At 37.9% G+C, this 13,303-nt stretch overlaps 1 protein-coding gene across 1 annotated transcript; it reads left to right on the forward strand.

The window, feature by feature from the left end:
* The first annotated feature begins 622 nt into the window (after positions 1 to 622).
* LOC145677617 (protein takeout-like) lies at positions 623 to 10,196 on the forward strand. The gene is made up of 2 exons (XM_081748068.1): positions 623 to 768; positions 8,822 to 10,196. The coding sequence occupies exons 1-2, from the start codon at positions 630 to 632 to the stop codon at positions 8,971 to 8,973; spliced, it is 291 nt and encodes a 96-aa protein (XP_081604194.1). The 5' UTR covers positions 623 to 629; the 3' UTR covers positions 8,974 to 10,196.
* The last annotated feature ends 3,107 nt before the right edge of the window (positions 10,197 to 13,303 follow it).

The raw sequence follows: 13,303 nt of genomic DNA on the forward strand, positions 1-13,303 counted from the left end.
GATACTAATCTACCATGGACAACGGGACATACCGGGATCACCCAAATTTGTTCCCGAGACATCCATAGGACCTCCCCGGAATATTCATATGTCCGCTAATATCCCGGAAAACGGGATATTTAACGGTACCTCAACCTTGGGATAATATAGTCCAGGTATGTTCGGCGTGCGATTTCACTGGGATTTCCTGTCCCATTAGGGACGTCCCGTGAACATTCTACGTGGGAATTCTTTAGGACGTCCCATGCAGGGCGTCTATGGTATGTCTACTCATTGTCCCGCGAATATATGGTATAATTGGGGTCAAAATAGGACGTCCTACAGACGTCGTGTGCTATGTGGGACGTCCTGAAAGGATGTCAGATTGAGTGGTTGCACTCCCCGTGATGAAACTGTGTACGCAACTGACTATTATAATTTGTTTATAATTTTAATTAAAAAATCAAACGAGTGTGTCACGCTGTCGTAGGAGTACGGTAAAATGATTGAGAACCACTGGTCTAACCAATGTAATATTTGAGAATAACTAAATTAGAAGGTCAAAAAATAATACGAACGTGACGAGCTCAATGATATCTTTAACTCTACATTTAATTTACATTCTATTTTCAGTTGATAATTTTGCTACAATGGTGATGTCGTGGGACTACTACAAGAAATCAGACCCTGGCGAATTTTATGTTCGAGTAAAAGACATATCATTCGATTTTCAAACTAAAAAATTACATATGTATCTTGACAATCTTTTCAATGGAAACGAAAATTTAGGTAAGTTGTTAAACATTATTTGTATGTTTGCTTACATCTTAAGACATCTAGTGACATATTCTTAACTATAGTGCCTTGAATTAGGGAAGACTGCAGCTATTTTTGCCAAACTATGGAAATATTTTCCTGTATTTGTTGTTTACTTTAGGCCAAAAATTTATGCTTAGTTACGAAATTGTGGCCCGTACAGCGGGTAAAGTCCTAAATTATGTTTTAAAATGAAATTTCATTTCCACGTGGAGATGGGCGGGCCGCAGAAGGTGACCATGAGTATTTATTTATTTGTAGTTTGCATTGGCAGATGGATCACAGGATTTATTCATTGATCGATTTATTTTTTACAACATAAAATTACAAAATACAAAAATACAGAACAGTAGAAATAAAGCAAGAAAATGCTTTCTACTAGTAATGTAGTGCTGAAGCGCTGAAAAGGTTTCTTGACTCCACGGTAATAATTCAGAGCGCTGAAGTGCTGAAAAGCCTTCTTGACCCTACGGTAATAGTTCAGAGTGCCGAAGTGCTGAAAAGCCTTCTTGACTCTACGGTAATAGTTCAGAGTGCTGAAGTGCTCAAAAGGCTTTCTGATTCTATTGTAGTAATTCAGAGAAGAAATCCGTGAGGACAGTGAATTTATTCAGCAGATCGGGGGCGACTTTCAGCTTTGGCACGTAGGTGCGTAGCATGTGTACTATGTTGGTCAAGTTTAAATCTTTCAGAAGTTGAAGAACATTTCTGATAATGTCTTCAGAAGATGAATTATCATCAGGAGACGTCTTCAGAGACGTTCAGGAAGCTGCGACAGTGCGTGATATTCCAGACTCAGGTCTTGAAGAGGATATGGCAGCATTGTGTTGAAGAGGTGCTGAATGTGACATTGTGCTTGCTGGTGTTGTTTTCCTTTTTGCTTGAAAAAATTTTTTGTATTCGCGGACATCCGAAATAATTAGCAGGATTAGCGTCTTTATAGTTGACACATTTCTCTGGTGTGTCTCTGGTCTTCTTTTTGCATTGGTACGTCCAGTGAGAGCTGGCGCACTGAATGCACCAAGACAGAGCTTGCGGAAACTTTGACATTTGAAACATTGCAAGTAATGTTTCTTTTGTAGAAGTTCTATACGAACTTTCATGTGTAGCAATAAAGTCTTCTTTGAAGATTCTGGTGGAGTCTTCTACAATGTAACTAAGAATAGTGGGATATGGAACTTCCCTTTCCCACCTTTACTATTCTGGGTTCTCATTTGTGAATCGGAGAATATTGGGTAAACCTTCTCCTTGAGTGCCGTTGTGATGTCTTCTATTGGAAGGAGGTGAATAACTACTTTGATGATCTCAGTTTTCTTCTTGATTTCGGTGGCATATTGTAGTTTGTTGTAGAAACAAATGTTTTCACTTCATAATTTTCCTGAAGCTCACACTTAACATTTGTGTATTCTTTCATGAATAGTAAAAATACTTCTTTGCTGCAGTCTTTAGTTATTACCTGTTATAATTTGTAGCCATAGAGAGGGGGTAATCATTCATGAATATCCAAGTTTGATCACGCCTGACGTAGCCTTCATATCATCTATTTTCTCATCCTTTTCAAGTTCAATGTCTGGAGTGGGACCTTTCTCTGTATCATCCGTGGCTTGTGAAAGGACCTCATACGTATTTCTGTGATGATCTCAGGTTTATTTTTGATTTCGGTGGCATATTGTGATATTTGTAAGAATAAATGTTTTGGGCAACTTTGTAATCTTCTTCCTTCGTTTTCTCCTGTCTGTTGTGTACTTACTTACAATTCCAATTAGGAATCTGTATACCAAGTTTCAACTTCTTAACTTGGAGTGTTGTTGTAATACTTTACTTTTTGCATACAGTGTGAATCCTCTTTGTCCAACCTTGGAGTACACTTCTGAACAAAAATGACATGACATAAACTCGGCTTGAGCCGGGTGCTAAATATGTTCAAATTTCTGCATCCGTAAGTACTGCTTGATGATTATGAACAATAGAGAGTATGGCGTACGAAAAATCTACCGATGAATTGATGGAACTTGCGCCAGTATTTTGTAGGACGTGCTTCATTAGCTAGTGTGTTCCAAGTTTGAATTCAGTGGCGTCACTTACACGCAACGATATTAGTGATTCTTAGGTATTGATGATGAAGCCGAAGCGCTTCAAAGTTACCAGTAGATAGATATTCACGGAAAGCTCTGCAGCATGCTGAAAGAAATGGTAAATATTTCGGAGGTAACTTAGGTTTGTGCAGCTGAATTTCGACTGTTGGAATGGAACGTTGTGCGGCGTCATGAAGGGCTGTAGTAAGTGCAGTGATTGTTCGATCGAGTTGGTATTGTGTACTAGGCATTGTGAATGTAGTTACTGCAGTGTCTAAATTGGTGTGATATTGTTCCCAATTTGCCCTTTTGGTAGCAGTAGACCTTCTGAGGAGGAGGCTTAGGCTGAGTGTTAGGAGAACAATGAAGTTCGAGTTTGATGGGGACATGGTAGCTACCTATGGAGTCAAATATATGAATGGACTGTGAGAGTGAAGATAAAGTTATGACTACATCAGGAGTAGTGCGACTGATAGGACGTGTAAGTTTCGGTAAAGTATGGAATTCAGCTCCTGTTTCATTCCGAATAATATCTAGAAAGTTGTGTTTGTCACGTTGGGAGCGGCTATGAAAATTGACATCGGCCATGATAATGTAATGCTGGAAGTTGGTATCAATATGGCGGAAGAAGTCATAGCTGAAAGCTCTGCCTGGACGATAGTAAATAATGACAAAGGTAACTGCTTTGCCTCTAAAATAAATCGTCGTGATGTTATGTTCGGGAAGGTGAAGTGCAGATGTGACAGAAACAAAACGATAAGGAAGACTTTGCCGAATACCAATAGCTGTGCCTCCTTAGACATGGACCAGTTGGAGCATCGTGTCGAAGAGTGATACTTCGGTATATAGCATGTTAAATATGGCGTAAGGTAAATTTCATTAGGAGCAAAAGCGGGAATTTGTTCTTCTTGTAGGAGCTGTGTAGAGAGCACTTGGTGCGTCAACAGTGATCGTATGCTACGAGAAAGTAAATTGTAACTCATAATGAAACAGAATATAGGTGTGTAGGTAGAATTGTCCACATGAAACATAAACTTCAAGTGGTTGGATTTGCAAATGCACTTTTGGTCCAGAATAAGTTGCATGTAGATTAAACAACAGTTTGGCTGCATGCGTGATTTGAGTTGGAATATGGTTGCGAAGAAATAGATGGATGTTCGGTAGAGAAATAGTGAGAAAACTGAGTAGATCTTCTACAGTAACTGGATGGCGTATCGAATTTGCTGATGGAGTTGGTACATCGACCAAACGTATTGGAACAACTTGTTTAGGCTTAGCTAGATCAGGCTGAGGCTCAGCTTTACATTTATAGCTGTATGTTGGGTGACATTCAGAATAGCGATAACAACGTGATGGTTCTTATGGTTTGGTCAGTTTTGGTAGGATGTTCGCGGGAAAAAAAACATTTGATATAGTTTTTGCATTCAGCGGTTGGGTGTGAATTATACTGTTGGCATTTCTCGCATCAAACAGCAGAGTTGCTGACGTGAGAGATGGTTCGACCTTATATCGGCGTCTACAGATATATGTGCCCTTGGATAGAAGTTGGTCAATCAGCTGTTGTTGATTAGTCAGCACTTGTACGAGACAAGTTGGCCCCTGGTTGTTTTTGATCCTAATGCAACGCTTTATAGCTAGCCCCTTCTAAGGAAGTTCAGCAAGAATTTCGTCATCAATACGATCAGCTTCTACACCACGAATAACTACTGACAGCATAGGAGGTCGCCGTGGTGGATGAAAAGTTTTGCGTGTACTTAGTTGTAAAGTAGAAATCTTTGCTTTCGTCCCAAAAATTTCATAAGCTGCCTTGTTACGAACATGCGTGGCGAAATTCAGGTTACTGGATTTCAAAATGATGCATCTTATTGTCTTAACAATTTCACGGACCTCTGGACGAAGGACGTACTTGACTAATTGCTGGAAGACAGAACGAACAAGGTCATAGTTCTGATCATAGTCGGTTAGCAAGAAGTTGTACACGGGATCTGATTGGTATTGCTGCTGTTGATTATCAGCTGAAGTGGATGCCCAATCCATAGTATGGCTGGCAGCTGTAACCTGATTAACATTGAGAGTAATTCGTTGCTTCTTTGGATCTAGGGTTTCTTCGCCATCAGAGAAAGATCGAGAACGAATCCGCTGTCCTTTATTGATGCAGTCAGCGTAGGTAGACGAAGGAATAGTGTTACGGTCTGAACGAGGTGTTCCCGTAACAATGCGTGGCAGTATCTTTGGCGACCATTAGGTTCTATGTTGACTGGTGAAAGTTGTAATCCTAAATCCTGACCGAGATTCGTAGATCCGTTAACCTTGCCAATGTCTGTCATGGTAATAGAATAGCCGTGGGCCAAAGCCCAGATGAAGATGAAAAAGATGTTAGATGAAGTTCAAAAAACAAGACACCCTCCGAAATTGAAAACTTTCGTCAGACCGCTAAGTGTTGTAATTGTGCTATGCTTGCAAGCACGTGTGCTATACTTGGTCCTCGCAGGCACAGTAACTGACACAGGAGAGGTTAGGTTTCTTGGTAAGATATGAAGATCAAAAAGACACGATATCCAGATATAAAGCACAGAAGCAGAAACCTCTACCATCATTAAATTGCATAATATCTACTTTAATTTTCTTGAGTTGTTGCTAATCAATAAGATTATAGGGTGCTGAAACATACATTTAGCTCTTCCTTATCATTCTTGTTAACATTTCTTGTCTTTCGCATTTTGAATACAAGAATTAATTAGTCTGAGTGTAAGTTGCACTATCTAGTAACTTTCAGTTGAATCGTCTTGCTAATATTAGATTCAGGATGTCAATAGCTGTTGCTATCTTTCGGTAAAACTACATGGTAAAGTTTGTATTTCATTTACAGTACACGTATGTAAACACACATATGTAAACCTACAAGCACCATTTTCAAAACTAGAACAGTTGAGAATGCTCCAAGAGCAATGCCAGAATGAACTTAAAAAGAATGCAGAATGGAACGAGAAGGATAAATATGGTTGTTCCTACATGTAAACGTAAATCATTTACCCGCATCTTCTCTTTCTCGTAAAAATTCACAAAATATCATCTCTCTATGACTTACGGTTCAGTAGATATGGCTCCTTAATTCTCCGGAAAGTCGAACTTTTGGGGCCAATATCTGGGAAACGATGGCCAGTTAGCGAGTGAACAGTTGGCCAATAGCCGCCGGTTACTATTTCGTACCAAGATGTTCACCATCCTTTTTGGTATCGATCAACACCAATCTTTGTGACTTACGGTTTTCGAGACATGGCTACTTAAATCTCCCGAAATCGCAACTATTATTTGGCCAATATCACGGGAACGGTAAGTCATAGAGAGATGATATTGGTATAAATCAATACGGTACCTAAGAGGATAGTAAACATTTTGGTACCGACATTAACTAGTGGCCATTGGCCAACTCGTCACCGGTTACTATTTGGTAACAAAATGCTTACTATCCCCTTAAATATTGATCAACAATATAATCTCTCTATAACTTATGGTTTCCGAGATATGGTCCTTTTTAAATCTCCGGAAATCGGCCATTTTTTGGCCAATATCTCGGGAACGGTAAGAGTGACGCGAAAAATTTAAACACTTTTTCAGATAGTTTTTGATAGTTTATCGAAGAGCTCAAAATTAAAAAAAAAAAAAAATGACTAATAACAAACAGACACACACACACACACAAACACAGACATAGAGAATTCAGTAACGAACTTTTTAAGTTCGTTGAATATTACACGTGATTGGTGAAACCGTATATTTGTTTGCTATTTGTAAATTGTGAATCTCATATATTTTCCTTACATAAAAATCGTATTTTTTTTTTCTCTTAAAAATCTGGCGACTCTATCTGTAATGAATTTTTATGTTTACTTTAATATAAAGAAATAATATACGAGAGATCTTTAATATAAAGATTTACTAATGGAGGAATTTTCATCGTTTATAGGTGGAACTTTTCTACAGCTTAATACACATTTCGGGTTATTTGCTTCCTAAAAAAAGTAGATTATGTAGACATGGTTCTCAAATTAATAATGTGGAGCTGCGATGGTTTAGTGCTAAAGGACTCACTTCTTATGCGTGGAGTCCCTCGTTCGATCCCATCTCTCACCAAGTGGCTATGTAATGAACAAACAACATGTGTACGTGTGTTCTGTTTTCTCACTTCCCTCATTTCAGCGGTTTGTTGTATTTAGATACAGGTATAATACGCATCATACATTTTTAAAAAGTCCTTCATTTAATTTTTTCCCGTTCAGCATTGACCATAGATTACTATTTAAGCAGTATTTCTTACAGTTTGATTATGCCCAATGTATTGATTTAGATCTTTGTGCATAATTTAGAAATCAATAGCCTTCATGACATAATACATGGTGATTTAAAAAAAAAACTCACGGATTTCATTTGGGTTAAGAATTTGTAAATGAATTCCGATTTTCTTTCGGTTTGTTGCAAATGATCAAGGGGAGATTTATAGAACTATGTTTCAGGGGCGGATCCAGGACCGACTTCTGGGGGGGCGGTGGGTTCTCATACTGCTACTCTTAAGAGCTCCAAACTTTGGGATGGGTTTTATTTATATATATATAAAAACAGAAAGTTTCCTCTTCTGGGGGGCGATCGCCCCGATAGCCCCCCTGGATCCGCCCCTGCTATGTTTACTGGTTTAAATTCATGCGAGGTAACATTGGCCACACCTCAAGAAAAACAGCAAATATTCGCCAGTGTGCCTTACAACTGGAATGACGTCCGATGCGGTGCGGAGATTTAACTTTTCTTCGTTAGGTAGCAACCTCACAAAGGACAATAAGAAACAGAAAACTGTGCCGTTGTATTGGGAATTGTGAAGTACAGTTCTGTGCTATTGTGTGAATATGATCAGGGCACGGTGAGAATAGTGTGCTCTTTACAGCGACATGAGTTTATCGTTAGAAGCTTCCGAAGAACGGAATTTGTTGTTGATACACAAAGGGCATTTGGAATCAAATTTGCTTCACGTTCTGCTCCAGACAGGAATATAATATGGTCGCTAGTAAGGAAATCGGAAGGAACAGGATCGCTTCTGAGTGAGACCGAAGCATCGGACCCCGCATGCGGGTGTTGTTGATGTCAGTAATCGACTCCATTAGTCGCTCTAGAAATCTTTCCGTCATTTGTCACAAGAACCCGGCTTTAGCTATTCAACATGTGATTTATGGGTGTTACAACTAACACTTAATTTGTATTTTCTCTAATACTTAATTTGTATTCAGCAATTTCGCTTCAGAAATTCAAAACCTCATTCCAATTGAAGGTACACTGGCGAATATTTGCTGTTTTTCTTGAGGCGTGGTCGCTATTATACTGGATGAATTTAAACCAATAAGCCCAGTGCCATAAAGTTCCCATCTTTCCTTGGTCTTTTGCCACAAACCACATGATAATCGGACTTCAGTTAGAAATTCTAGACTCAAATGAAATTCGTGAGTTTTAAATAAATCACACTGTATTTTACACACTTGTATAGCCGATCAAGGATTACCACCATCCAAATTTGATTTGAACGAATGAGTTCGGTTGATTTCTTATATTTTCTTTTTTCTTGTTTAAAGAATGATACTGAAATTTTCTCAACTCATAAGTCGAATTGTGAAAACCTGCACGCATAATACTTGACATGCTTATAGATCTTTAGCAGGTGGAGGTCTCCGATGATGTCAAAATTGATCCCGCTCGTTCGCGCTCAGGTGAACTTGTACGATATATATATATATATATATATATATATATATATATATATATATATATATATATATATATATATATATATATATATATAATTTTTAAGGAAAGAAACCCGTTGAAGGTGAAACTGTTTCATAATCTTATAATAGAGAATGTATTTCTATTTAGAGTTTTAATTTGTATTTATTTTATTTATTTTGCAGGAAGACATATGAACACCTTCTTGAATGAAAATTGGAAAGAGATTTTGGAGGAAGTTAAACCAGCCATAAGTCAAGTATTTGGTGAAGTGGCCAAGTTAATCTTCAATCAAATAGTGAAAAACGTTCCTTATGACAACATTTTCCCCAAGTAAACGGATTCTGTCGTTCCTGCTACAGCAAAAAGAACTAACTAGTTTGTTGCATATATAGTACAAAAATATATATGTATACGCGTTGGATACTGTATGTCACGTACTAAGTGAAAATGCTACGTGATAGTGCACACAAATATAACGTAAAATAAGGGTCTCAATTAGGAGAAGAGACTATGGCTCAGTGGTAGAACGTTTATCTCTGGTGCATGTGTTTCCTGGTTATATCTCGGGTCAAGTGAGCTTGTAGTGGAGAACCTCGTCTCTGTACGTTTTCTCGTGGTATTCCATGTTTCTCCCACATTCTCATTTTACCGATTTTTCCATCATATTCACTTCCCTTATTTTAAAGAACATAATCGTGAGACGTTAAAATGAAAGATTTCATTTCATTTATTTCATTTTATTTACTAAGAGGTAGGAGACGATATATAAGTCCCAAACAGAGATGGTCATCCTCCCTCATTTTGCCCTCATGAGGGCCGCCCTCACCCTCATTTTAGTAGTTGAGGGTGAGGGCGTTGGAGTTTGAGGGCGATAAAGTAATTGAGGGTGAGTGTGAGGGCGTCAATGGAGGGTGGGTGAGTATGAGGGCATCAATGGAGGGTGAGTGTGAGGGTGTCAAGGGAGGGTAAGTGTGAGGAAGGGTGAGGGGAGGGCGTCAATGGAGGGTGAGGGGCGTCAATTGAGGGTTAGTGTGAGGGAGGATTAGAAAAAATGACCATCTCTGGTCCGAAACACCGTGTTATATAAGGACGCTGAAAAGAGGTGTGTATACTGTAAAGAATACCATTCTTATAGTTGAGAAATCATTTCTTATCTCTGCACCGAAAAAAATGTTTATCCAGGAACGAGATTTAGGCAATTCTCATTCATAAGGAAAACAACAGTTTTCAGTAGGTTTAGTGTTCCGCTTTGCACAACAGATTCTATTTCCCGTCCATTTCTCATTAAATTAAAACTTTCAAAGTATCGTTTCTAACAAACAATTTTCTCGTTGTACAGATAAGAAAAAACTGCTAAAGATTTTTCTTAAACGTGTAATGGTCAAAAGGACAAATCGTTTACGCAAGTCAAAATAGTGCTATTTCAACCTTTACTTAATTTTAAGCTCATTTTATAGATTATGCTTACGACACTATTAGAATTATGTATGTTCCTGTTAGGAGTATCAATTCATATACTGTATGTCTGATCACAAACAATATTACAGTTATTTTGAAATAAAGTTCCAGAGTTAATTTTATAACTTTAATCTCTATTTCATTTTAACAATACTATTTATTGTCAACTTACGAGGAAACGGTCTTAAGTGTAAACAACCGATTTGGTAAACGCCAAAATACGTGTCTCCTACTTTGGTCTCCCGTAACACATATCCGGACCCCAGCCAAATCGGTTGTGTACAAGTAACGTCAGTCGCTTCCTAGTTATAGAATGTAGGGCCACTTTGGGGCCCCGTATTACGGAAATTTCTGCGTATGGTCCCAAACGCCAAAATACGTGTCTCCTACTTTGGTCTCCCGTAACACATATCCCGACCCCAGCAAAATCGCTTGTTTACACTTAAGACCGTTTCCTCGTTAGTAGCGTCATAATGAGAAGCATAATGCAGTTATACTTCAGTTGCAACTAGGGATGCGCACGAGACAAGATTTGAGACTGTCTCGTCTCGAAAATCTGCTGTAAAAGTGATGTCTGGACTCGAAAAATGTATATTTCTCTATTGGAAGAGCTGTGTCTCGACTCGAATTTTGTCAGAAAAATTCCGTCTCGATTCGTCTCGTGCGCATCCATAGCTTCACATCAATAGATGTCGCGGTAATCGCTAAGCATCCACTTTTAGATTTGCAAAAAGAATTTTTCTAGATTTTCTCGAAAAGTACACGTAAGCACTAACATTCCCTCGTATCATGTTGTTCAGGCCCCTTGAGGTTAATTCACACATAGTGTGCCGTGCCCATGTAATTTCCCTGCCATGCTATGTTCGTGCTACCGCCGCGACCATTCACACACATCATTCCATGCCGTGCCGTGCTGCTACTGTTTTCTGCATCATTTCCCTTGGTTCTGGTGGGCGCTTCGCGTACTCCCAAGAAACCCGAAAGTTCCGACGGCCGACGAGCCACGACCGCACTGGTTTCTCTTCAAGATGGCCTGTCGGGACACGGCATGGGAACGGCACACTATGTGTGAGTCAACCTTTAGAAATATCGATTAGTAAAAGTCTCATCTTTAAGATTTCTTTGCCTCGTTGAGCACTATTATAATATTAAGTGTATCATTTTGTTATGCTGTGAAAAACTTATATGAAACCTCAACAACTTATTTTTAGTTTTAATTTTGTAGTGGTTTCCAGTGTTTCCTTTCTTTCAACTCTACATTACTTCTCGCCCTCTTCCTGCCTCTCATTCTTCTGTGGGTTCCCTTTTGAACACCTGATTTCATACGTAGCATTGAATTCTCAAATCTTCAATAATAATAATAATAATAATAATAATAATAATAATAATAATAATAATAATAATAATAATAATAATAATAATAATAATAATAATAATAATAATAATTTGAATTTATTGATAGTAGTGACCACAGGCTAGGTTATTAATGGTCACAAATATACAAATAATATACAATGAAGCATTAGATCAAAGCAAATACAAAATAAAATAAACAAATTAAAAAGAAATGGTACATCAAAATATTTCAATCAGATACAAAATTATATGTTGTACATGAAGTTAACACAAGGTGATTATTTTTAACTCAGGGGTTTCATTTAGACCTAGAATTTCTAAACGAAGTCCAATTTTCATGCTGTTAATGGCAAATGATCAAGGAAGGATGGTATATTTACGGGACAATGTTTACTGGTTTAAATTCATCTGGGATAATATTGACCACACCTCAAGGAAAACAACAAATATTCACCAGTGTACCTTACAGTGATTTGGATTTTTGAGGCGAAATTGCAGAATACAAATTAAGTGTTATTGGCAACATCCATAAATCATATGTTAAATAGCTATAGCCGGTTTCTTGCGACAAACAACAGAGATATTTCTTGGATGACCTAAGGAGTCGATAACTGACATCTTCGACAACATCCGTCAGCGGGGTAAGATGCTTTCCTGTCTCACTCAGAAGCGATCTTGTTTCTTGCAATTTATTCACTAGTGATCATATTATATTCTGGCCTGTGCAGAACATGAGACAACTTTATTTCTAAAGGCCCTTTGCATAGTAACAACAGACTCTTTCTCCAAAATCTTTTAAAGATAAACTCATGTTGCTCCAAAGAATACACTATTCTCACTTGACCTGATCATATTCACGTAGTAGAATCCAACTCTACAACCCCACAATTTCCAATACAACTGCCCAGTTCCCTGTTTCTTATTGACCTTGGGGAGGTTGCAATCTAACGAAGAAAACTCAAATCTCTACACCTCACCATACCTCATTCCAATTGTAAGGTACACTGAAGAATATTTGCTGTTTTTTTCTTGAGACGTGGTCAATATTATGCCAGACGAATTTAAACCAGTAAACATAGTTTCATAAATCTCCCATCCTTCCTTGATCATTAGCCACAAACCGTTAATAATCGGACTTCAGTTAGAAATTCAAGACACAAATGAAATCTATGAGTTTTAAAAAAATCACCCTGTACAAGCTTAGATTACAAAATAAAATTTTAACATTACCTCCATTCAAGTATTTATTAAATTGAAAACTCTAATGTAATATATAACAAAGTAAAATTTAGTGAACACTAATAAAATAAAACAAAATAGAATGATTAGATAAAAATAAACGTATATCAGACGAAAGACAATTGGGTTTTCACAGACAATATACAAGAGGGAACAATGACGAATTTATATATTTACTTTATAAAATTAAAAATCACTATGATTGTGACTAGTGATGGGCAGTGGGAATATTCCCGGTGGGAAGGAAAATATGATGCAACGTAGGGGAGGGGAGGGGGAGAGAAATTTAAAAATGATCAAAAATGATCGACATTAGTGTTGAATCCATAGTTTTCGGGATAGATGAGAGAAACAGTGACACTTCTGATGCTGTTTCAATCCAAGTCCAGCCCTGATAGTTGGGGAGGGGAGGGTACAACGTAGAGGCGGGGATAAACATTTAAAAATGGTCGGAAATGACTAATATTACTGTCGAATCCATAGTTTCAGCAGGAACTGAGATTAACACTGATAATTCTGATATCGTGAGCCGCAGCACGGAGAAGGGGGAGCTATCATATCACTTTGACTGCAGAAATTATGGGAGGGGGAGATATATAAAAATAAATAAA

The sequence above is a fragment of the Thermobia domestica genome, unplaced genomic scaffold (genome assembly GCF_964235325.1).
Source record: "Thermobia domestica unplaced genomic scaffold, izTheDome1.hap1.1 HAP1_SCAFFOLD_1116, whole genome shotgun sequence".
NCBI classification, from domain to species: domain Eukaryota; kingdom Metazoa; phylum Arthropoda; class Insecta; order Zygentoma; family Lepismatidae; genus Thermobia; species Thermobia domestica.

Excerpts from the sequence above, each read along its gene's own strand:
- LOC145677617 (XM_081748068.1), top strand. The coding sequence starts at position 630 with ATGGTGATGTCGTGGGACTACTACAAGAAATCAGACCCTGGCGAATTT. Across the intron at positions 769-8,821 it reads CAATGGAAACGAAAATTTAG|GAAGACATATGAACACCTTC; the intron begins GTAAGTTGTTAA and ends TTTATTTTGCAG.